General features: G+C 40.3%; 3 protein-coding genes across 4 annotated transcripts in view; 1 reads left to right on the top strand and 2 right to left on the bottom strand.

Annotated features, from left to right (window-relative positions):
* Window positions 1-15,160, bottom strand: part of si:ch211-285f17.1 (sickle tail protein) — a 114,537-nt gene extending 99,377 nt beyond the window's left edge. The window contains exon 1 of one of the 2 annotated variants that reach the window (XM_055229920.1): window positions 14,900-15,160. In XM_055229920.1, coding sequence (XP_055085895.1) covers window positions 14,900-14,969 — 70 coding nt within the window. In that variant the 5' untranslated portion in view covers window positions 14,970-15,160. The remainder of the gene's footprint in view (window positions 1-14,899) is intronic. The other variant, XM_055229917.1, reaches the window with a different exon arrangement.
* A 949-nt stretch (window positions 15,161-16,109) lies between these two features.
* LOC117388080 (OTU domain-containing protein 1) lies at window positions 16,110-18,077 on the bottom strand. The gene has a single exon (XM_033985543.2). The coding sequence runs from the start codon at window positions 17,879-17,881 to the stop codon at window positions 16,514-16,516; it is 1,368 nt and encodes a 455-aa protein (XP_033841434.1). The 5' UTR covers window positions 17,882-18,077; the 3' UTR covers window positions 16,110-16,513.
* A 1,580-nt stretch (window positions 18,078-19,657) lies between these two features.
* tgif1 (TGFB-induced factor homeobox 1) lies at window positions 19,658-23,948 on the top strand. Its single transcript, XM_033985544.2, has 3 exons — window positions 19,658-19,950; window positions 21,511-21,737; window positions 22,368-23,948. The coding sequence occupies exons 1-3, from the start codon at window positions 19,935-19,937 to the stop codon at window positions 23,040-23,042; spliced, it is 918 nt and encodes a 305-aa protein (XP_033841435.1). The 5' UTR covers window positions 19,658-19,934; the 3' UTR covers window positions 23,043-23,948.

Genomic DNA, 23,948 nt, shown 5'->3' with positions numbered 1-23,948 from the left:
ACAAACCACACTGCCAATTCAAAGAGATGTAAATAAGAGGTTTCTCCATTCTCTTTATGGTGTATTGATTTTCAGTTCGATGGCTGGCTGTAGATGGAGGAGACAGAGGAAAAGGCAGAGGAATATGTGGCTCTTAAGAAGCAACGTTCTGGGAAGAAGTCAGGGTACATATAATCTGAATGTCATCTGCATGGACAAATATGAAAAAATACAATAGATGGTTCATTTATTTATACAATTTTGCAATACAGATGTCTAGATAAGTGCACAAAACTATAATCACACTGGGGAGCTTTAGTTTAGGGGTCAATATGTAGCACTACACTCCAACAACAAGAAATAAATGGTTGCAACTTAAAACACATAACTTGGATGGATGTACAAGTTAAATAGAGTCTAAGGCAAATAGTGCATTTCTGATATAATTTTATAATTCAATATACTGCATATACTGGCTTCCAATTCCTTCCTCAGAGAATAGACTTTAAAGCAGCTCTCCATGGCCTACCACCAAATTGCATCTTTGACATGTTAGTGCCATGAACCATCCATCCTTTTGATTTGTTGTATTTTGATTTTAATGTATTTTATAATCTGTAAAGTACTTTGAATTACTTTATGTATGTCAAATCAAATCAAATCAAACTTTATTTATATAGCACTTTTCATACAAAAAAAAAAAAAAGTAACACAAAGTGCTTTACAAACCATTAAAATCAGTCCCACCCACCAAACCCACCCAGCCACCCGACAGCCCAACAACCCAACCCGCATAATGTGCTGTATGCCTTGCCATAATCTTTCTCTTTTTCTGATTTTGCTACTCTCTGCTCAGTAAACGCCCTTAAAGATGTAATCATAAACATGTTCACAGCTAATTAGGAACTTTTCAACCTGAAATAAGCCGTCAGCCACTTCTGTTCAGCTGCACATGGAATGATTTGACCAAAATTTGCTACAACCTTTTTTTTTTTAGTATTGACCTTTTAGAATAGAAAATGTCATTTGTAGAAGCTAACTCCAAAGATTTGCAAGTCTGCGGTCTTAACAATAAACTCCTGTCACAAATTTCAAACTTGATTTCAGTCCTAAGGAACAGACTTGATACCAATCTTTGATTCTACAATGATCATATAAAAACATTTTTTAGACACTAGACCATCATTTTCAACACAAAATAAGAGTACTTTCTTTATGTTACTATCCTACTATCTTACACTAGTTTTGCTAAAGCTTAAGATCTTTTTTAAACTGTCAAATTTGTACTGTAAGTGTGTTTTTTTTGTGTCTTTATCTTTTCTAGTTATAATTTTGATATTTTAAATCACAATATTAATCTAAAATGACTTAATAAAAGAAACAAATCCATTGACATCTGTGTTGGAAATCTGTACTGTTCAATGTGAGCTGCCGTCACCATAAACGTCATCACAACAAAGAGCCACATGCTGTCAGCCCCTCCTATGGATAGCTGTGGATTATTATTTTTTTATTTGTACCAAAATGACTACACAATGCTGCCAAATCCTATGAGTGTCACAGATTAAGAAAATATACTTGGAGAGCAAAGTAAGTAATTAAGTGGTGGTGAAAATGGCGAATAATTGGTAAATTGGCGTTTTGAAAATAAGCGATTACTGCAACATGCATGAATTACTCCAAATACAACTTTGGGTGAGTAAATGGTGAGAGAAACAATTATAACATGGTTACAAGCTCTCAAAAATCAACTTTGTAGAATAGGTCTACTTAAGTATCTTTAGTAACTATTTTTGATACTTTTTTACCTCCAAAAATTATGTTTATATTAGACAGTTTTGATCTGACATCTTAAGCCCATACATCAAGTCATACATTTACTTGATTTCAAAATATCCCAAGCAAACCTATCATCACAATTACATCATATGTTGTTTGTCACATTTAAATATGATAAAGGACGGTGGTCAGGAAATTCCCAAGCCATAACATCTTCAGAGTATGACTTCATCGGCGCCCAACAGACTATTAAAACCAATCATTAATTTCACGGCTAAACGTTTAATCGCGTCATCTTTATAACCTGTGTGTATAAAGGGAAGATTGATTGGCCAAACCAGGCGTGCACATATCTCCACAGATTTTCATTAAAGGAGAATTCCCACTCCTGGATCTCTGCCTCAGCTCACTGCAAATGACTGGGGCGAGCACTCAGATGGGAAATTACATAGGGATTTGCATAAGCAGTTGGGGTGATCTTATAAAGTCAGAGTTTATACGTTATTATGAAAGTATGTTGTGATCAGTCGTGACATTCTATTTATTTAGGAGAATATGGATTTACATAATAAAGTGTATACCTAGAACTTTTTCAATTCAAAATGGTATGTTAATTTCTGTCCTACCATCTCTACTGTAACCTACATTTGTGCATCTACCGGTCTAGAACAAATATGTCTGTTTAGTTTAGACCAGTAATGCCTTTTATCACTATATATACATTTGCATCATAATATGAATGTAATTACACTGCTTGAAAGACAAAAAGGTCATATTTTAACTCTACATTTACGTTTACTCCAACTCGAGCATTTGTTATTTTTAGCATTTACCAGCAAGGGTAAGTAATATAAGAAATAATAATATACATCCCAAAATTCCATGGAATCCAGTTTCTGTGAGCCTATTTAAAGTTGGATGGGTGAAGCAGGTGTATCCAAAGTGGCTTCACTCCATTGGCTCAAATGGTCCTCCATAATAATGAGCTGTGGCCTTTATAGCACCCTCTCAGCTATAATACCAGTCAACAGCCTGCGCTCTCACAGGAATAGAACCAGGAGAGGCTCATTGTCCATAGGAATAAATGGCCAAAGAGACTCAGTAGTAGGCCCCTGAGAAAGTTATCTACTGTTACCACCATATATAAACTTATAAACTTGTTGTAAAGTAATTTTGAGAGCCTTTAAATTAGTATTTTGTGTAGCAGTGTGGTGAAAAAGTGTTGCGGTGGTAGTAATGCAATGAATAATAGCTACAAATGAAAAACAAACTTGTGCTAGTAGTAATTCTAGTCAACAGCAGCAGTTGCAAGAGATGTTATTGCTTTGCTTGGACGATGTTCCTTAGGATGGCATTAATCTAGAGACATGCCACCAAGTCAAGTTATAGGCAAGGTCTCTGGAGAGGTGATCTGCTCAGTATTTTAATTTTTTTCAGTTAAAAAACACCTAATTGAATAAATGCCAGACATTATAACAGAAAGGTTGCATAGTACATCTTTGTTTTCAGATGACACAGTTATAGAAGTAGGAAGCACAAAAAAAAAAAATTAAAAAAATCCAGTATTCTTTTTTATATGCAAACACGAATTTTGAGTGACTTACATATACTTGATCCAGTCGCGGTACTTCAGTCTGAGTACTCTTCCGCTTTTTCCCACAACTGACAACTATCTATTTCAGCTTCCTATGGGAAAATGAATAGAGCCTTTGGAGGTTAAGTGTTTCATAACCACTGACTGACATAACTGTAAGATCTCGCTTTAGATCTGTCCGTCAAAATGTAGTGCCCGACTGAAGCCGTGTTTCTCAGAGCTACATATCCATCAAAATGTGTCTTTTTGGCGCTCGAGTTACCACATGGTTTGGATTGGACTTCAGTTTCAGGGGTGAGGTCAAAGGTCATCCAGGCCCACCCCACTTCAGGCACACTTCATCCTCCAGACTCTTTGAATACATTTTGAGGAAGGATCTATCAAGAGCTGGACTGCAGACTCCCATGGGTGTTTTCGTGTGCACCCAGATGACATCTCCTGTCTGACATAATAATGATGAGTCTGTCCTAATGATGATGAGTTAGACATTTTCAAGATCCAAGATTACTTTATTTGTCCATGGTTTAAAAGAATGTAAAAATCTGGACACTGAATTACAATAGAACGTGTTAATAGTGACAGATTCTACTTTCGAGAACCACTTCAGATGCCAGTAAGAGTACACACAAAGCCAGGTGTTCTTCAGTATATATATATCTACAGAACACATGAAGGACTATTGAATGAAAAGTACTCGTTCAATTCTATATGTCAGTCCAGTGCTCCTCTTTGGGAGAAGTGGAAAAGGAAGGGGGGTCAGAAGAGGAGGTGGTGGAGGAGGACAGTGAACTCTTTGGTCCAAAAACCCTAGAGTCTGATCCTCATTAGGACGTAGAAAGAACTTCAAAGAGGAGAGAGGGTCCGGTATCAGTCCGGAGCGCCCACAGTCCCTTGATATTCAAATCCGAGGCCCTATAGAGACACACTTCTGAGGGAGAGGGGGGAGGCATGGGGGAGTGAGCTGGAACCGAGCACTCGTCGCCTCTCTGATTGGACACCGCTGCGGTCCAGGAGAAGAGGTTTTAGGCTAGAGTTCAGGCCAGGAAAACTTTATGCATATGCTTTTGGGCAGACAAAGTCGAGTTTTATCCAGCCTAACATGGAAAGCAAAACGTGTTTATGTCTAGTACAACATGAAATATAGCCTTCTCTTTTGGTTTAGTTCTGGTTAAAATGACATAAATACTACAAACTGACAAAAACCTATGTTGCTTCTTGTAATATTTCTATTTTCTACTAATGTTAATATCTTAATTAGAGAAAAAAAAAACAAATAGATTAGATGGATAGAATATACACATTTTAATTAAAGTTGGAGGTGTAGGAAATGTCATCTGCTCTGACTTTTAACTTGGCCATTTGCTTGTCTTATCTGCGACATATGTTAAATGCCATACTGTGGAACATTCCAGGCAGAGCAATAACATCTCACACATATGGAGTAAGAAAGGTTATGCAGAACAACACCGTTAAGTAAAAGTATGGCTTGTAAATTGTGAGCAGAAAATATATACTCTAGTCATCCAAACCCATTCCAAAATCCCATTACTGTCAACTGATGCTGAAAATGACTTAGTAACAACCACAACAACACAACATTAACTCTGCGTGCCCTAAACAAACTGGTGCCCTGTCTCCTCTCGTTCACCTTGTCTCGAGTGTAGCTTTGAAGTGCTATCAAGGTCAGCTCTTCCTCAGCCTCATAATCCTGCAGCTGCTCCTCAGACATTTTCAGATCAGGTTAGCATGAACACTCACATGCTAATCTGAAAGGCATGGATGAAATATGCACACATTACTATCCTGATTAGCTTATTTCACATAGACACAAATGTAGTGAAGAGTGTTGCTATGGTCGTGAAAACGTATTATAACAACATATAACACAAATCAAGCTGTCCATCTGATGTACACTGTTATTTTTGTGTCGTGAGACGTCGTTTTGTCTTGTCTAACATTAACTTTCATGCAATCTTGCTGTTGTCTCTCCACTGATCTGACCTGTAACTTGGCCTGGTTGCGTCTCCTGCTTGTTTCCTTGGAGATAAATAATTATTTTTCAGTATTCAGGCAAAGTAATAATGGGGGATATTGGAAAGCTGTAATTTTCAGATCTATAGTGTCTTAAACGCAGGAGAATAAAAGTAAAAGTAATTCAAAGTTGATTTTACATAACCTCCTTTATATATATATATTCATACCTCATTTAAAAAGCTAATATTAAAAGTCTATAGAAATTGTGGAAACAGATGTGCGCTACCTGATACATAGGAGATAAATAGGAGTGGGCCTACAGAACATTCCTATGGTGTGAGGATTTTTAGCACCTCTCCTGTGTGAGAAATAAAGACAGTAGATAAGAGTTCAAACAGAGTGCAGCAGACACACTCAGCTTGATGTCATTTTTCAGACAGGTCCACAGATGCCGCTCAGCACATTGTCAGACTAACAACATCAACTGGAGATGTGGACAGAGGAGGACCTGTCTGGCCTATGCAAAATGGGCCTTGTCATATAAACTCCTATACTCATCATTTTGTTACGCTTCAAATATAAAGAAGTGGTTAAATGAGGACAACAGCTAAAATTATACACTGTATATATATAAATGGATATAGCTAACCTGCTTGCCGCCACATTCCATATAGGAAGTGAGCATGAGCGCATTTCCGACTCCATCAACTCTGGCTCCAATTCACTTTACATAAAAATATCTATCAACCCTCTCTCTGTAACCGCTGCTGTCAGGCTTATCATGTTGGTCTTAAAATCTTCATATTAACCCGCTCTACGTGATCCTGGTGTTGTTATTTCGCTATTGTGTCCATAACTCAAGATATGAACATTAATAACAGACAAATCAGATGCCTTGTTTCCCCGAGGTCACTCCCGCTAGTATTAGCAACAGGTTTGATTGACAGCGTTGCTGCTGCCTGCTGTACCTGTGGCGCGAGCGGTAAGGGGCGTTACTTTCAACAGCCTCGCTCCAGATTGGCTCTTTGGTTGCTATGATACTCGCGGTCAGAATTTCTAACATAGAACTCATCTCCGAATTCACCCCAGAACTGCGATGAGCTTCGTTTGACTGAAACCGAACACGATGGCTGACGTCACAATCACTTAGTCCACTTCTTTATACAGTCTATGGCTAAAATCAAGAATAAAACATTGTATTGCCATTGGTAAGAAATCACAAAATATAGAAGTCTCATTTCTGGATGTGAAATCTGCTGTGATCATACATCATAAAAAATACAACTTTTCAGAACATTCCAGGGAACGCAATAACATCTGCATGGACACAAGCATGTGACAGCACCTCCACAAGAAAAGTTACATTTTTCCTCAGTCTTTGCAGCTTTGATGTATCCTGGCAACAACTTTGTATACACTAAAGAACTGTGGATTAAAAAAAGAGATTAGAACAGTAGGGTGCACTGTAAAAAACCTCTTAATTAAAACTCCTTTGTCTTCAGATTATAGTTTGGATGTAGACTTTTGCTGATGCGAGTATTCTGCTCAGACTCTCCATGGAGTGTTGTGGATTAGCCCTAAATTAACCCCCACATACACAGTAATATGAGACGCACTAACAAACGTGCTACTACATTCATTTCTGTGAGAATAATGCACAAAGAGACATCCAGAGTATTTTGTGAAGCTGGGGTTTTATAAATGACAGTTTTAGGATTTTTTCATGATTTGGGAATATAGTGGGGACATCTCAATATATTTTCTTCCCATAATCCTTTGCCATACAACCGCGCCCACTTGTCTGCTGGTTGCGGACCTCTCCATTCATCACAGTGACAGCAGTGGCCTGTGGTTATTGACTTCAGCCGAGCACGTTCCCAACAACAAGCTCCAAATTAGACAGAGAAGCTAAATGGTTTGAATGTTTTACAGTGTGCTCCTATGAGAGGCTTGTTTTACAGTGTAATCTGCTAAGCATCAGGAGGCGCTTAATATGGTAATAAATTATGTGCTTAGTGATATGTTCAGATCTGACTGTGAGGACATCTGTAGAATATAAAACAAATGCGTTTTTACATTGTATGCAGTATTACTTATCACGTACTGTTTGAATGTGAACTGTGTAGTTAAAAAGTTCAGTTACATCACAATATGGAGATGTGATAGTACTGTATCTGATAAAGGAAAAAAAAGCAAGTGTTTGATGTGGCTTGGTTTTGAAGATTTCTTATTCACTATGAGATTATCATAGGCAAGGCAAGTTTATTTGTATAGCACAATTCGTACACAAAGTAGTAATTCAAAGTGCTTTACAGAATAAGAAAGACTTTAAAATCACACTACAACAAATCAAAACATCAATAATAATCATAAAATTTATATTATGACTAAAAAACATTCAGTCATATGCACAGCTAAACAGAACCGTTTTCAGCCTGGATTTAAACATTGTCAAAGTAGAGGCCTGTCTCACATCTTCAGGAAGACTGTCCCAGGTTTTAGTTGCATAAAACTGAAATGCTCCATGTTTAGTCCTGACTCTGGGCACCAGCACTATGGCACTAACATGTATGAGATGTACTTTGGTGCTAGGCCATGGAGAGACTGCAATGTACCTGAACACAGCTCTTTATCGTATGTGCTTGGAATGTCAATGTATGAGGTCACAAAATGTCACTCACTATGCTGTTACACCCACGCCTGTCACAATAACACATTTTGAATCACCATATATTCGTTCAGAGATCTACTACTCTCAACTACTGAACAATAAGATAAAGCATTTAAAGGTGACAGGCATAGTTACACACAGTGATAAACAACAAGCCAAACCCAAACCACTATGGTAACGTGATATGCACTTTTGTTGCCTGATCAGCCAGCCGAGTCCTAACTTGAGACGGTCCAATCACAGCCACTCATTTCTATCACATGTCTCTCAAACATTCCCATATCATTCAGAACAAAAAATATAACTTCTTTTACCCGAGATAAGTAACTGTGCTTCGATTGTTGAGCCTGCAGATATCTTGTTCTCTATGTTATTTTATTCTCACTGTACTAGTAAACTGCTGTGTTTCCTTTAATACAAACTGACCCATGCGTTTCTCTGATTGGTTAATCCACCTGTCAGTCACATCTATCTGAATTTGAGGAGACAAAACAGTCCAAGCCCACTTTTCTGTAAAGTTTTATCAAAGCTTCTGGTTTTGGTGGGTGAAATGATGATTGGAATGACTGAATACAATAGATGGACTGAAGTCACTAAATGCTATCAAGTATAGTTTGATATCTTCCATGTTGTAATGTTTGAGATATTATGATGACTGACGTGTTCATCAAAACCAAGCCTATTCCAATGTTTGTTTTGACCCTTATCTCCAATACACAGGGCTTGTGCTATTGCAACAAAACAAGCTGACACACAATCCTTACGTTTACACGCAGAGGTTAAAGGGGTCTATTACCGTGACAACAGCAAACAGAGGCCTCCTTTATGAGCCTTGACCTGCGCTCTGACCTACGTGCTCTGATTGATCTGTGGACTCGTTCAAATCACTGAGAGGGAATAAAGGCTGCTGTCAGCTCTGAGATCATGGCAGATTAGACTAAGAGAAGAGTCATTCCCAAACACACACACACATGTCCTCACGATGCCCCGTATAAGGAGACAAGATGAAGAAGAATGTCAAAGCCTCCTTAGATGACCTCAGTACAGCTTCAAAGAGTGGCCTCCTCACTTATCTGTGCTCAAATCGATTACAGGTTATGCCCCAATGACTATTCACGCAAATGTTGTGATACAGTTAAACAGACAACACTAAGCTATATAATAGGATAGTCAATAGATTCCATAGGTTCAGCATTATGGACTGTCAGATAGTATTAGGACTGTCACAATAACACATCTGAAGCACGATATATTGCTAAAGAAAAATATGACGATACACGCAATATTGAAACTACTTTATGTCACTGACCCCATGACAATAAAGCAGAACAATCCCAGTAACCCATTTTTAAGTAGACAGTATCATTTAAAGGTCTGAGCTGCAACAAATAAAAAGCAGAAGCCATAAAAGTGACTTATTCAAGCCTCTACAGCTGAAATCTTATCGTATTACAACCAAAATAACAAAAATCTCCCCATCACTGCAAAGAATGTGATAAATACTGAGTCCAAAAACAAATAAAATGAAATTACATTTGAAACTTGATTTTGATGCTAAAGAAAAGACTTGATATTTGATGCCAATTTCAACACCACAATGATAATAAAAACACAATTTTAAACAACAGAATGCACAAAAAAACTGGAATGATTCAAGATTATTCTAACTGTGTTCAGAAAAGGTCACACTTTGTATTGTCTATGTGATTTTTTCATTGATGCTCAAATGAGTATCTACTTTTGATACTAGTTTGTAACAATTATCTGAATTTCAATACGTCTGACAACTCTACAGCCAGGTAGTTGTAATTTGTGTAATTGAAGGACTCCAAGTATTATCAGACCCATACTCTATAAGCTGACACAAAAATACTAGTAGTAGTTGCAGAAAATATTTGTCATATAGTCATAGTAACATTTATAGTAGTCATAGTTGCACAGGTACTTTGAACTGTAGTTATAGTGATTGTAATAAAAGAGCACCAAGTACTCATACGTTATTTAAAATGTTACCTCTTTTTGAATGAACTCCAGTGAATAAAGAAACTTCTACCTCTTTCCCACACATCTGTGACACACATTTTGGAAAAGGACATGCAGTAGAGGAGAGAGGAGAGGGAGGATAATTCATTAGAGAAGGGGAAGTACTATGTGAGGTCATTCATAAAACAGTCGTGGGAACCTCACTGGTCTAAAACCATAACCTAAAGATACATAGCTGTAACTACATCATCACTTTTAACTTTATTTGTAATTTTTTTTTAAGAATATAAAAGAATAATCACTGTTTTTTATTAGGGAGTCAATGAATCAAAGGTAGATATTTGATAGTTCCTTTTTTCCTAAACTCAAGTAAATGAAGTATCAAATAGTATATGAGTAGGGCTAAGGACTGTTAAGGTAATATTGGCACTGGAAAAAATAAATGGTACAAAAAAAAGTCTTAGAAAATATGCAGACAGTGAAAACAGCTCGTAAAGTAAGCAGTGGAGACATTTCTCTGGTACCAAAAGTATGCTTTGTATCAGGACGCTAAGAGAACAGAAGATATAAAGTCAAGGCTAATGCATTTATCTGAAGCGCAGGAACAACACTGAAGGACGTGCACATATTACACACAGGTTACTATTTAAGTGCGGAGTCTTACAATAACAAGGCTCTAAGGTACAGGCTGGTGATACAGTGTCCCAGTGTCCATCAACATCTTCAGACAAAGTTTTTGTCTAGACCATCTACAGATTTACCGTTTTATGTTTTTCAGAACTACAGTAGTATTACCATTATTAAGCAATTAGGCTACGGTATTTCACAACGCAACTAACTTCATTAAAGTCTTTTTTTTTTATATTATGGCTGGACAATAGGCCAAAAACTTCTCTCATCTCTCATTAAAAACAAATAAAATGGCATCCGATATTAATTTCCTGAACAGAAACAGTACAGACGTGTAATTACTACCATTTAACACAAAAGAATAGTCAAATAGTCTTCCTCCAAAGTCTGAACTCCAAACCACATGCTTTTACTCTACAGATGATTGACTGTAGGCCTGTCCACTCAAGAGACTCAAGCATTGATGATTAGAATTTACTGAACCTTGTGTTGTGATTACAATATGATTAACTGAACTTGTCACTTCTATATTACAACAACCTCTCATCAAACGACTAACACAAATACTCACCAAACCTGCTATTTGTTACACGTGTCCATAAACACATGACCAAAAACATGCTCATAATTACATACTGCATAGCCCAACGGTGATGCAGCTTAGTAAATTACAGGCATGTCTCAGAATAAAGTGAACAAGGTTACTCTTTTCTGTACATAAAACACAACAGCAGTGATGTTGTGTCTAGGAACAACAGGACTAAGACATAACTTACATGTACTTTTATACACAAATACTCCAAGTGGCTGAACCCCACTAAATACAGTATCATGTACACTATATTATTGGGCTTAACTGGAATTATTTATCTTTGTGACAAAGTGGGCCTTTGTCCCTTTTTAATAGTATGATTTGGTTTTGCACATGTTTGTTCATTTTCTATAACTTCAATACTCAACGAAATAGAACTATCCCGGGTTTGTTTTGTTTTGTGGTAATCAGTTTAAAGCACCACACATTTGTTAGTTAAATATAAATATATTTTATTTAGTTAAATGCGTCTATTCAGTTCAGTCAATAATCATCTTACCTGCATCTCCACATGGTCCAGACAAAGAGGGGGCGTGGCCTATGTCGGCCATTTTATAGGCTTGAGTGGGGTCATGGGCCGGACCATGTGGAGGGGGAAAAACTGGCTTAATTCCAGAAATGAAAATATACAAGACATTAACACAAAGAAAAACAAACTTAAGTGTTTATAGTTTGTTTAGTTGAACACTTTTGGTAAAGGGACTCGGGCCCGAGAGATGTTTTTATTGAATATAGTGTTTATGATACTCCCACCGCCCCCTGGACAAGAGATGGAGTAGACCGGGGGAGGGGCTTCCAGTACAGGGAAGTATATTAGTCTGGCCAATTAGACAGATGGGGAACACCTGTGTAGCCAGAGTACACGTGGCTTTTGTTTCAGTTGCTTAAGTTTGGTTGCTTAGTTTTTTTGTTGAGCACCGTTAATTTTTGTACATATGTATTATTTTTGTTTGTCCACGGTGTACCACTGCACGGGTAATAAATGTGTTTAATGGGACTTCTTTTGAGTCTGCCTCCTATTTCGATCACTCGGGCCAGCTTCCCCACAATCTTAATAGAAATAGTGTTAGCAATATATGTTTGCTTCCTGGCTCTGGGAAATTTAGATTTGTCATTTGACATGTAAGAGGTAACAGAATAATGTGGTTACTCAACAGTCATTTACAATTCTGAACCAGGATAAATGGGTATAACATCCAGGGTAAAATCTCAAATCTCTGCACACTGCAGGCGATATTCTATTCGAACTCATTCATAAAGTTATCACCCAATATCTTGTTATACCTTCCCATTAGTACGTAAAACTTACTGAGCAGAAAACTAAAGAGAGGTGTGAGGGAAAATGCAGACCGGGCTAAATTGGACTTGCCAACAAAGCCCCAAAATTTTGAAAGAATATGCCGCGGCACCAGTAATGGACAACCCAATTTCAACCTCAATTTCAGTCTCTTGATTATTGCTTCAGAAATAGAATAGGATTTGTCGTTAGAATAGTTTAAAATCAGCTTTCTCATCAACTGGCTCTTTGGATGGAGAAAAAATGCTGACATGAAATATAAGAGTTTGTGGAAACCAAATAAAGCAAAAATATTATGACTGAGGGCGCAGCTGTTGTCTCTATTGACAATAAGAAAATGGGGGTTAAGAGGAGCAGTTAAACAGAGCAGCTGAGACGGCTAAAGTAACAAGCACAAGCTATGCATACTCTTAGCCAATAGTATGTCACATACTGGGGAGAACAATGACCTTTGATACCGATGTAGCATACATTGTAAAATGGAAAGATGCTTTAATATTTTATTTAATCAACCTGAATCCAGGGTTGGATTTTGGACATTACAAATTCAAAAGCTGTTCTTTCACAGTGCATTTTCCCTCCATAAGGATCACCATCAAAGTAGCACCTACATACACCAAAATGTACAAAAGTACAAAATGTACAAACGTATTTTTTATATCCAATTCCAAGTCTGATTTATTAAAGTTTTAGCAAAATTACTATTTTTATGCAATGTTTCCGTCAGATCTAGTTTACTCAAATACTAAATAAGATATAAAAAATCTCCTCTGTACTTTTTTAGTATCTTTTATGAAAACAAAAAGAAGGAAGAAATTTAAACTTGGCTCTTTTCATGTTTCTGTTTTGAATGTCCCAAAAATTATCAATGTTGGCTGTTTTTTTATATAAAAACATTACATGATGGAAAACATTTAATAATTTTTTTCTTACATTTATATAATATATAAACTAGTATAAACATGTGAAGTTTCAAACTTATCTCTAAATTTAAGATTTTTTAGTCAGACTACTATGACCACTATTCTCCAGTATATTACCAATCAGACTTTAGGACAAAGGTCAAAAAAATGAATCACACACATAAAAATATTTCTTTTAAAAAATAGAAGAATCTGAAAATAGGCCTTATCCCATTTTGCACAGAAGAGGAGTCACCTGCCTGTGGACAGTAGCGGGAGCTGATTGGACGAGGCACACTGAGTGGTTTGCTGTCAGAGTGCTATTCTGTCCATGAGAGCTTAACATGCACGCAGCATCAGCACTTTTCACCCCTGACAGTGTATGTTACTGAGCCACAAAAATACTGTGATAGGCCGTACACATATAAAAGCTATGGTACACCCAGGGGGGTTGAAAATATTTGATTTACAAGTACCAAGTTCACATTAAATTAATCTTGTCCAATGCACATCCAAATCAAGAAACATGCAACCTCAAAAGCACTACAGTGATGATGCACTAGTACACCACATGCAACTATAAAGCCACACAAAATGAACATTCAATACTTTTAACTTAATAAACTTTTATATGACTAAAGGTAGTGATTGCATGTGGCCAACGCAGTATTGACTCAAAAACAAACCAATCAGAACTATGCAAAGTCTCCTGAGAGAAGTCCCCACAACCCCCATGGTACCAGATCAACAGTCTGAGAAGGACTGATCTATGACATCTGCTAAACATCCTGTGAATGCACTGGGTCTGTAGCACTCTGCACAGAAGGGCGTGCAGCTGCAAACTGGCACTTCTCCATTGCCTCGTTTCCTCATATGGTCTGTCACTCAAACTGTCACCATGGTGATGAGCTCAGCTTCTCTGGTCTGTGCTGTAGTTACACACTGCAGCAAAGCATAACAAAAGACACCACAACCTCTGCTCCCCTGGCTCACATTGGTCTGTATGTTAGTTTTAGACAACAACAAAAAAGCATCAATATGGAAAAAACAAATAGTTAAAGGGTAACTGCCACTTCATCTGAGTGTACCAAGAGGATGACCACATGCCCATAGAAAATGCCACACATGGAACGCAGCACAAGTAGCCTCACTGTGATAATGATAATGAATGACATCTCAGCATCTCTGTGTCAAGAGCAATGAGCTCAGCTATTCCGGAGGCACAAGTGGATAAGCTGTTATGCACAGAGCACAGCAGAGTGAAATGATTCAATGCATACTATGAGTTTATGGAGTTTTGGGCAGTAGTCTATTCATGGATATACCTTACTAAATTGTTAGAAGATTAATGCGATGGAATTTAGTTTGAAATGTTCAATCGTAACTGAATGGAAGTTGCAAGTAAGAAGAAAACATCAAAGTCCAATTAGAAAAGAAATATGTCCATCAAGATTCAACTGAGATTAACAGTAATAAACTATATTCTTTATTTTCTTACTGTGGAATTTGGGGTTTCCTTTGTGATCTTTTGCAGGAAGGTCCACGAACTGCACCCGGTGTCCCGACATGTCCTGGTGTTGAGCGGGTCAGAACAGAGCCGGCTGGAGCGTGGTGCGGTGAGTGGTCTCTCAAAGTATCTTCCAACTTAGCACATTCACGCGCATATATCCCTGATCGAGGCGCAGACTTAAACACGCGTACAGCGCGTGTGATGCCTTCACTGACCCTCCGTGTGTCATTGACTTTTCTAGTGCTCCTCCAGCTGCTGACTGTGTGCCAGTACTGCAGTGAAGCTGTTCCTGCGCGTCACATGCCCTCTGCCCTGAAGCCTTTGGGGTCAAATGAAGCGCAAATATAGTGTGCCCACGATATTTCCTTTGACAGCCTTTAAAAGGACACAACATAAACTTTTACTCTTGTCCACATGACCGCAGGGTGACGTCACCTCAATAAAGCTTTAGCCTATAGAAGAACGCAACTGACAGACAAATGAAAACCAAACTAAGTCTCCAGGACTATAAGCCTGCGGGCCGCTTGTGCGCACAGTGTAATCCACATTATGTGAAAGCCTCCGTGCAAAACAATTTCACAAGCCTTTAGTAACATTTCTGCGCTGAACAGGCAGCCAGACGCTCTTGAAATTTTGACGCATGCTGCAGCGCCCTCTAGTGGACTTAGTATCAGCTTTGGTAGAGGCTCATCTTAGCTGTAACTCAAATAAATACACAAATAGACTTCGAAGTCTATAGTCTTGAGTGAAACATGTGTATTCATGTGTGTTAATTGATGGTGTAAGGAACCAACCAAGAAGAGACAAAACAGAGCATGAGCCCACAAATTCAGCCTAATCAAGACTGAACCCAAGTTATTCATGGATTCAGACAGAAGTGCAAACCACTCTGCTGATGAGGATGTAGCAGGCCTTTTGGTTAAACAAAAATGACTCATGTGCATCTTAGTTCATTATTTCACATGCTACACAATATTGTCCTCCATCCTGTGGTAACAGTACAATTAACACCATAAAAAGAATAATTATAACACTAGAAAGGACTGAGCACCAGGACATGGAATCCCAAGGTCTACAGCACATAACCTAACATCACCAGTGTCCAGACAGGTCATTTAAGGTTGTCTGTACAGAATGGCAAATAAAGTCAGCCCAGCATTTGTGCAGCTCAGTGATGAGGAATTCAAAGTATACCTTATCAAAACTTTTATTTTGAAGCATTCATCCAAACTTTTATTTTAAAGCATTCACCCAAAATATTCAAATAAATGAAGCAAAGACATTTGTGCAAAGGAGAACAGTTGTGTCACAAAAAATCAAATGCAAAGTTTTGAAAGGGCCTACACAGTGTAGACAGAATGGCATTTTGGTCTGCAAACATGAGACAAATAAATACTGCATAATAAATGGTGGATCTCAGCTCACCATAACAGACTACAGGAACACAATCACCCCATCAAACACAGGCCACTATTCTGGCCATGTTTTTGAGTAAAAAACATAGTGCACTGCACATCCTTCTTCTCTGTATATAAATCTTATAAAAATGATAAAATAACTTATTGGAACTTAATCAGTGGTTCTGCTCTCGACAGACAACGTTCACTTCCCACTGTCCCCATTCTGTTCAATGTACATTTTGGACAGGGACACGGCCATAGACTTGGCCAGCTCCTCATCTCGTTTTCTTTGCATCTGTGAGTGGCGACACCACTCCTCATACTCTGGGTTTGGAACACACTTGTCCAGGAGAGCATCATAGTGGCCATTACTGAGCCAACTCAGCCAGATCTCCGGTTTGTCAGCGTCCTCCTCACCAAGGTAGTGCAGCATAGTGGAAACTGTGGGGCTCTCCATGCTGCCCCCAGTGGTCAGCTGGATATTTACATTCAGCATTTGACTCATGGCAAGGAGTTCTGGGTATCCAGCCCAGGCTCCATCCTGTGCAGCGTTGATAAGAAACTCACACACATCCCCCTCTATGATGGGGTTAAACTCATCCAGGTGGTCAGCGATGTGGTGCACGGTCTGCTCCCTCAGCTCCCTGTGCCTGGCCTGGTCTCCATACACAGCCTTACACACAGCTCTGTACAGACAGTTGCCATCTGGGATTATGTGATACCTGAACTTGTGGCGCTCTTCCAGGTACTTGTTCTGTGTTTCCACCTCTGCCAGGTACCGCTGAACTTTAGTATTGATGTCCCCTTTCTGTGAGGGGGCTTCCTGTAGCACACTCAGCTCAAACTGCCCTCTGTTTCCCCCTGCCTGGCTCTGATCTGCTGTGACCTCCTGTGTCAGGACCCCTTCAGGTTCTTCTGGCTCAGAGGTCCTCAGCTCCTCCTCATGTGTGGAAACCCATCCATTGCTCCTGAGGGGAGCTTTCGTCTCACTGTCAGTTGGCCTACACATCTTCTGTTCTTCTGTTATGGGTTGACACATATTGGCGTTAAAAAGTGCATTTCTGTTGAGCTGGTCTGACTCGAATCCGTTTCTCAGGTGATCTATGAGGTCCTCAAACACGTCAGAGTCTCTGTATGTGCTGTCATTGTGCTCAGCAAGACTGGGAGACTGGGACTTGGCTTTAGATTCCCTCACAATGTGAACCGGCACAGACCTCTCCACTCCATCAGCTCTGCGTATTAAGATCTCCGCGGTGGATGTGTAGTAAATAGGCCTCATGGATGAAGCTTCATAACACGAAAAGGCAGGCATGTTGGCGGAAGACGCGCCCTCCTGTAGCTGCTCTCCGTTGGTCGTTGAACTTGAGTCCGGTTGAGAACTTTGTGCACTGGAGGCAAAGGACGTACAAGTATTCCCAATCTGACGTTCAGGCGCTGTCCTTAAAGTTATTGTAACTTTACGAGTTGACTTGGGATAGTGTGTGAGTACACTGTTGTACAACTGCATTTTGTCGGACTCCTTTATAGCGAACGCCTCTGCTGGGCTGTTACGGAACGATGACAACAACATCTAAAAATACGCAGCGTGTCACTGACAACAGTGAAGTTGTGGGAACGTCTCCATGGCCCAGGGTCCTTACCGCTGACCCACGCGAGCACACCGTCCACTTTGGCTTTCTTGCGTCATTTGGAGTCTGGGTGCCTCCCTAATTTTAGACTTTAGACGGTAACAGGACTCTGTGCGCTTCACTGCTGTCAAGGTCCACAAACACACCACCACAGCTTCCGTCACGGTACTAACAAAATAAGACTGTGCGCTCCAGAAACTTCTCCATTATGAACTATGAGCTCAGGGAGGCTGTAATTGACCAACAGTGTTTACAAACAAAAGAGACAGGTCGAAGAATACAGTAGGATACAGACTATTCTCTGAAATGTTGTTTTTTTTAAAAAAATATATATATATAATTGAACTGAAAATATATTTCAGACGGTTAACATTGTAAAGCCCAAACTCTGATCTAAACGTAGGAGTAAGAAGGTTCTAGTTTGTGAAGTTAATAAGGCCTCAATGGTCAGGGTTAACATTAGTCTGATTGTCCCGTGTTATGAGCCACAGCCTGTTGTCCAGAGGCTGTATTATTTGTGTGTGAGCCTGTGTGGTTACACAGAGGATCTGATGACACTTGTGTTTGTGATGCTTTAGTGACTATTAGGTATGAGCTCACTGCAGACAGCTGTGACACATCCCTCTGGATTATGATAAACACACTCTATGTATATAGAGACACTGTTACTGGATCTGAATTTACTTCACATAGATTATGGCCCAGTGTGAAGCACTTGTATAAAATGTTCACAGTTCATACAAAAGTTGTTGTATCGATTCTAACTTCTCCTGGAAGCTTCATATATGAGCCTAAAATCCTCTGTATCACTATTCAAATAGTATTAGTGGCTCTGTCGACGTAGGCTCATGCCATTAATCCATACACCAGCAGAGGGACCCCAAGCGCTGTGTGAGCGCCTCTCCACGAGCCACACTGGGGCGCCATTTAGCCACACACTGAGGTTTGTGCGACGTGTGGAACAAATGGATGCACAGAGACGGCGTCACAGCAGCTGTCGCAGGGCTGTGCGCTGAATACTAATCAACACTGATCGTTTCTCTTCACCGGACTTTTGTCTTTAGTAACGTGCGCTGGTGCACTACCTCCAACTGTCGAGAGATTGACATTAACATGATTCTAACGCCTTTTACGCATGTTTGTGTTTATTTTAAGTTATGGGGGATGTTTGCGGAGTCAGTTAAATGAATAATAAAGCTGAGTAAAAGACACCATTAGCACGATCTGTAAATCCAGAGACTTTAGTGTGCGCTTAAGGCAAAGTCAAAGAAAACGACATAAACTAAGCTGTTCACTATTCATAATCATAGAATAAAATTGGCTACGAAACCTAATCAAATCAAAAATATAATTAAGAATCAGTGTAATCTCTGAAACCCGCTGAAAGTTGTTGTAAAGTGTGTTGATGCGGGTGCGAGCGCCTTAAATGTAGCCTGTAGCACTGCTCACAGTGTTGTTTTTGTCTGCAGACATCGGGCAGCCTGTAGTTTGTTTTCATTTCCACTGCGCGCCAAACTGGACAGATAAGTGTACACTCGAGCGTGTCATAAACATGTTCTGATGCTCGGGTCTTTATTGGGCAGGTCAGTGTGGTTTAAATGTATCTCACTGTCTCCATGTGAGCGCCTGGGCCATGCTCATGTCAGATTTGTCCTGTGCCCTCGCTCCTCCGCGCTGGTGGGAGGATCTCTGTGCGTTGAGTCACGCAGCTGTCAAAGATAGCTGTCACCCAGTTTCAGGATCAAACACAGTCAATGAGAAAAGGGCTGTGAGCCGAGGAGGAGACACAGCACAGGGCTCAGGTAACCCCCTCACAGTCCAGCGACACAGAGAACAGCCCAGGACACACAAAAACACACTTTGGATGAAGAAGGATTGTGGAATATTCGGATACACTTTGGGGATATCTGGGAGAAAGAAGAAAAACACTGCACTACTACACAAGACGCGTTTGGCCGAGCCTTGACGCTCCAAAGTGGGCATTTTTGTACGGATATGAAGTCGAAAAAAGGTAAGAGAGCGATTTTCACCTTACATTTACCCATGGTTGTTTTTTTCAATCGAGAGAACGGCTAAGAAAGCAGTTCCCCACATATACAAGCCATGCAGTCTATTGTTTCCTTTCCAGACATGACAGGGGGCTTTCTGCCATGTGCTGGCGCGGGCTCAAACATGGACAAAAAAACACTTTAAAATCGCTTTATATGTGGTTTTCAGGTGTTTAAAATCTACAATTGGCGCATTTCATTTTGGTTATGGCTGTCAATCAAAAGCTCTGTGATCGTGGCTTCATTTTGCGAACTTTGATGTCGCTAAATGTCAAAATTCTCTCAAAAAAAGCGCAGTATTGTTTCTAAAAGGCTGTTTTGCGTAAAGCATGTCATTTGTCTCGAGTTGGTAACTGTTGATACAAGTTCCGTTTGACGAATAGTCTTGGATGAGGCGCATAGGTTGATTTTTTGACATAATTGTGGCCTTACATTTTCGTATGTCCTTTCGTTTATGCTGCTTTATTGTTTCAAAATACTTTCCGCATTGTTTAATAGCGTCGAAATGCATATCTAGGCTAATGTTCATCCTGACCTCATTGTGGGAAGTTGCTGTTTGCCTTGTTACATTCACGGACCTCGTGCTACTCGGCGCACACAATAGATCGCTCCTTACAAGTTGTTCAAACTGGGGAAAACGTGCCATTTGACGCGTAAAGTGTCTTTTCTCGGCTACACAGTTAATGGCGGACGTTTTGGAGTGATTTTACTCAAAGGCCATGTCAGAATTTGCCAGTAGAAACTTTTGATTCTCATACAAAGAAGCACGCAGCCCTGGATTCTTTTGTTTAGTCTGGAGACGCTGATTTGCAACAGGTCTCCCCTCCCCCTTTCCCCTCTTCAGCCTACGTAATTACCTCATCCTGTGGGCTGCTCACACTTAACAACTTTCGTGCTCATTTCCCACCACTGTTCATCTGATCTGAATTCTATGCACTGAATCACTTTACGTTTAACTGCTTCGTCCATTACTCATATTCTCAGTAGTAGCTGTTTTCCTAATGTGTATGATTCTTAGTTGCATGACAGTGTAAATCACTTGGGGTAAATCAAAGACCAATGCGCTGTGATCTTGATTAACTTTGATTAGACATGCCTAACTTAAAAAAAGAGCCAGCTAGTCTGTAATCTTTGCAAACACACTGTTGCCTCTCTTCAAAACCTCCCCTTGTGCGCGCTGCTTCTTTTGTGGTCAGCCCAGTGTGCTTAACTTATTCAAGCATGCAAGGTGTGCTGTGCTCAAGACTTGGCCTGTATTTGTCTAGGCAGGTTTTATAACTGACACAGCATCAGACTAGCCTTTGTAATGCTTCCTGCTGTCCACGTCCCTTCCTCTCCAGCCCCCTACCCCCTTCTTCTCCTTATATGAATCACATGGCTGGACTTGACAGCTTGTTTCTGACACATCAGCTGCCTCCTAGACAGATAGTGTTTGGTAAACGGCACTGACAACAGAGCATATGTCATAAAAGAGAATTTATTTTCCATTGTGTTTTGCTCATGTGCTGTTTTCGCTGGTGCAGGCCTGATGATGTTGTCAGGGAGTGAGACCGATGATGAAGACAGCGTGGATACTCCTCTGGATCTGTCATCCAGCGGAAGCAGTGGCAAAAGGAAACGCAGGGGTAATCTACCCAAGGAGTCTGTGCAGATCCTCCGAGACTGGCTGTACGAGCACCGCTACAACGCTTACCCCTCTGAGCAGGAGAAAGCCCTCCTGTCCAAGCAGACCCAGCTGTCCACTTTACAGGTAAGATCCACACTTGTACACATAGTTTCTGTCCGAGGGAAAAGGGCATGCAGCTTGAGTCATTTCCTGTCTTCTTCACAAACACAACATACACATAAACAGTGTTGAAGGTTGTCTAAAGCAGCGCGCTGTTGCAACATTAAAGTGTATGAGACACCATGAGTAAACTAGTGCTGCTGAGGGCTCGGCTCAGGCGCAGGAATTTCCCTCCCTCCAGCCCCTTTCCATCCCAGCTGTCTGGGAACAATGCGGAGTCATTTACATAGAGCTTGAGCCAGTTACAACTAGCCTGCAGGAGGGAGGGAGAGAAGACTCAGCCTCATTACTTTGCTGACAAAGGAGATTACTTTTGTGTTTTAAAGATTTAAACACTATTAGGCACTTTGAAATTTAAGTTAATATGTAGCTAATTAGCTCATAAGCTTTGAACTAAAGATTTATAAACTGTTAATGATGTTATATTGCTCTGGTCTACTCTGAACTATTGTTTGATAGGTGGCTTTTACTTTAGATTTCTCTATTGAAAGCCCATGCAGGTGCAGGTTGCACCTGGAGATAAGTGTACCAGCAGACTGTGTTAACCGCAGTCAAAGCAGAACAATGTTGAGAGCATGTGTTTGTGTTTTGCAGGTGTGTAACTGGTTCATTAACGCACGGCGGCGACTTCTCCCCGAGATGCTGCGGAAAGATGGAAAAGACCCTAACCAATTCACAATATCCAGAAAAGGGAGCAAAGGAGGTGATGGCTTTTCTGACAATTCCCAGTCTCCCAAACACAGCAGTCCGGCTGCTTCGACAGAGGAAAGCTTTGACAAGAGAGCACTGCACCCCTCCAACTTTGAACTGGCTGTGCCTAGTGTCCTGAGGAAGGCCATTTCACCAGTGTCATCTTCTCCCACCTCCACCACACCCCCCTCTCCGGTGCTCCTGCCCACTCGGCCATCCGTCATCTGTCACACCACTGTCACAGGCGCGCTGCAGTCCAGCCCAACAACCTCCAGCCCCCCTGCTCTCAGCCCCCCTGTGGCAATTATGAACTGTGAGCGTGCTGCCGAGCTGCTGCAGTCTGTGCAGGCCCAGGCACTGCTCCGGTACCGTGACGACGGGTCTATCCCACCAGCCACCACCATCCTTAGTAGCACCAGCATGGAGGGCAACCTGAGCCCTCGCAGCGGGCTCTTCAACACCCCTCCCCCCACACCCCCAGACCTCACGCAGGACTTCAGTGGCTTCCAGCTCCTGGTGGATGTGGCCCTGAAACGAGCCGCTGAGATGGAACTGCAGGCCAAGCAGCTGGTTTCTTAAAGGGACAGAGACACAGGACTGACTTTGTCGACTGTAGAACTCTCTGGAGTTCACTGACTTTTCTGCACGTAACAGAACAAAACCACATGAAAGCCTGATCATTTCTATTTTTGGTAAACCAATCAAAGTGAGAATGTTTTTTATTGAAAAAAAAAAACTGTATCAAGGTGCCTTGGCTGTAAGTAGTTGTTCATTTCATAGACATTTGTATGTATCGACATGTGTATCTTATTTGCACAGGGACCAAAAATGTTCTGAGAAAATGCTGCCTGTCTGGAGTCTTTCCATTATACTGTATGTTATTTTACAGAGCAGAGCAGAGCTAGACTCAGCCCTTATCCACAGTGAGACCAACAGGGATTGGTTGTTCAACATGTTTACCGTTACATTTCAGAGACTGGTTCATGATTGGTCTGCCTCGTACATTTGCACACTACGGCAGAAGAAGGTCATCTCAGTGTCTTAAACATACTTTGCTCTTGGCATCTATGACAAAGTTATTCACTACTGTAGAAGATGTTATGTGTTTCATGAGTATAAGTATAGTTTTGATTTTGTACTTTACTTTTAGCTGTTTTAAAAAGAAAAAAAACTCTATACTTTTTTTACTCTTTTCCCAATGGGGGTATATTTCAGATGACCAATGTAGCAGGTTCTTAGCGTGAGCCTTCATGCCATCAACTCAGCGAAAACAAAATGGCCAGTGGACAATAACACTTAACACTACAAATGTCTTTCCTGATGGAGACAGCATTTTGAAATCACCAAAAAGCAATTATCTGTATTATAGGACCATGTGTATAGTCAATGTGACACAATGCCCAATGATGTGATTTCATTTCATACTGTGCAATGTTTGTGGCAAATTGGGGTCACATGGGATTCAATAAAGTTTTGTTTTTTCTA

The sequence above is a fragment of the Periophthalmus magnuspinnatus genome, chromosome 20 (assembly GCF_009829125.3).
Source record: "Periophthalmus magnuspinnatus isolate fPerMag1 chromosome 20, fPerMag1.2.pri, whole genome shotgun sequence".
Classification (NCBI taxonomy): Eukaryota; Metazoa; Chordata; class Actinopteri; order Gobiiformes; family Gobiidae; genus Periophthalmus; species Periophthalmus magnuspinnatus.
This window is presented reverse-complemented; position numbering and strand designations above follow the sequence as displayed.

What these genes read in the sequence shown, in the direction of transcription:
- LOC117388080 (XM_033985543.2), bottom strand. Translation starts at nt 17,881, where the DNA reads ATGTTGTTGTCATCGTTCCGTAACAGCCCAGCAGAGGCGTTCGCTATA.
- tgif1 (XM_033985544.2), top strand. An exon ending in CCCAGCTGTCCACTTTACAG is followed by an intron (nt 21,738 to 22,367) that starts GTAAGATCCACA and finishes TGTGTTTTGCAG; the next exon opens with GTGTGTAACTGGTTCATTAA.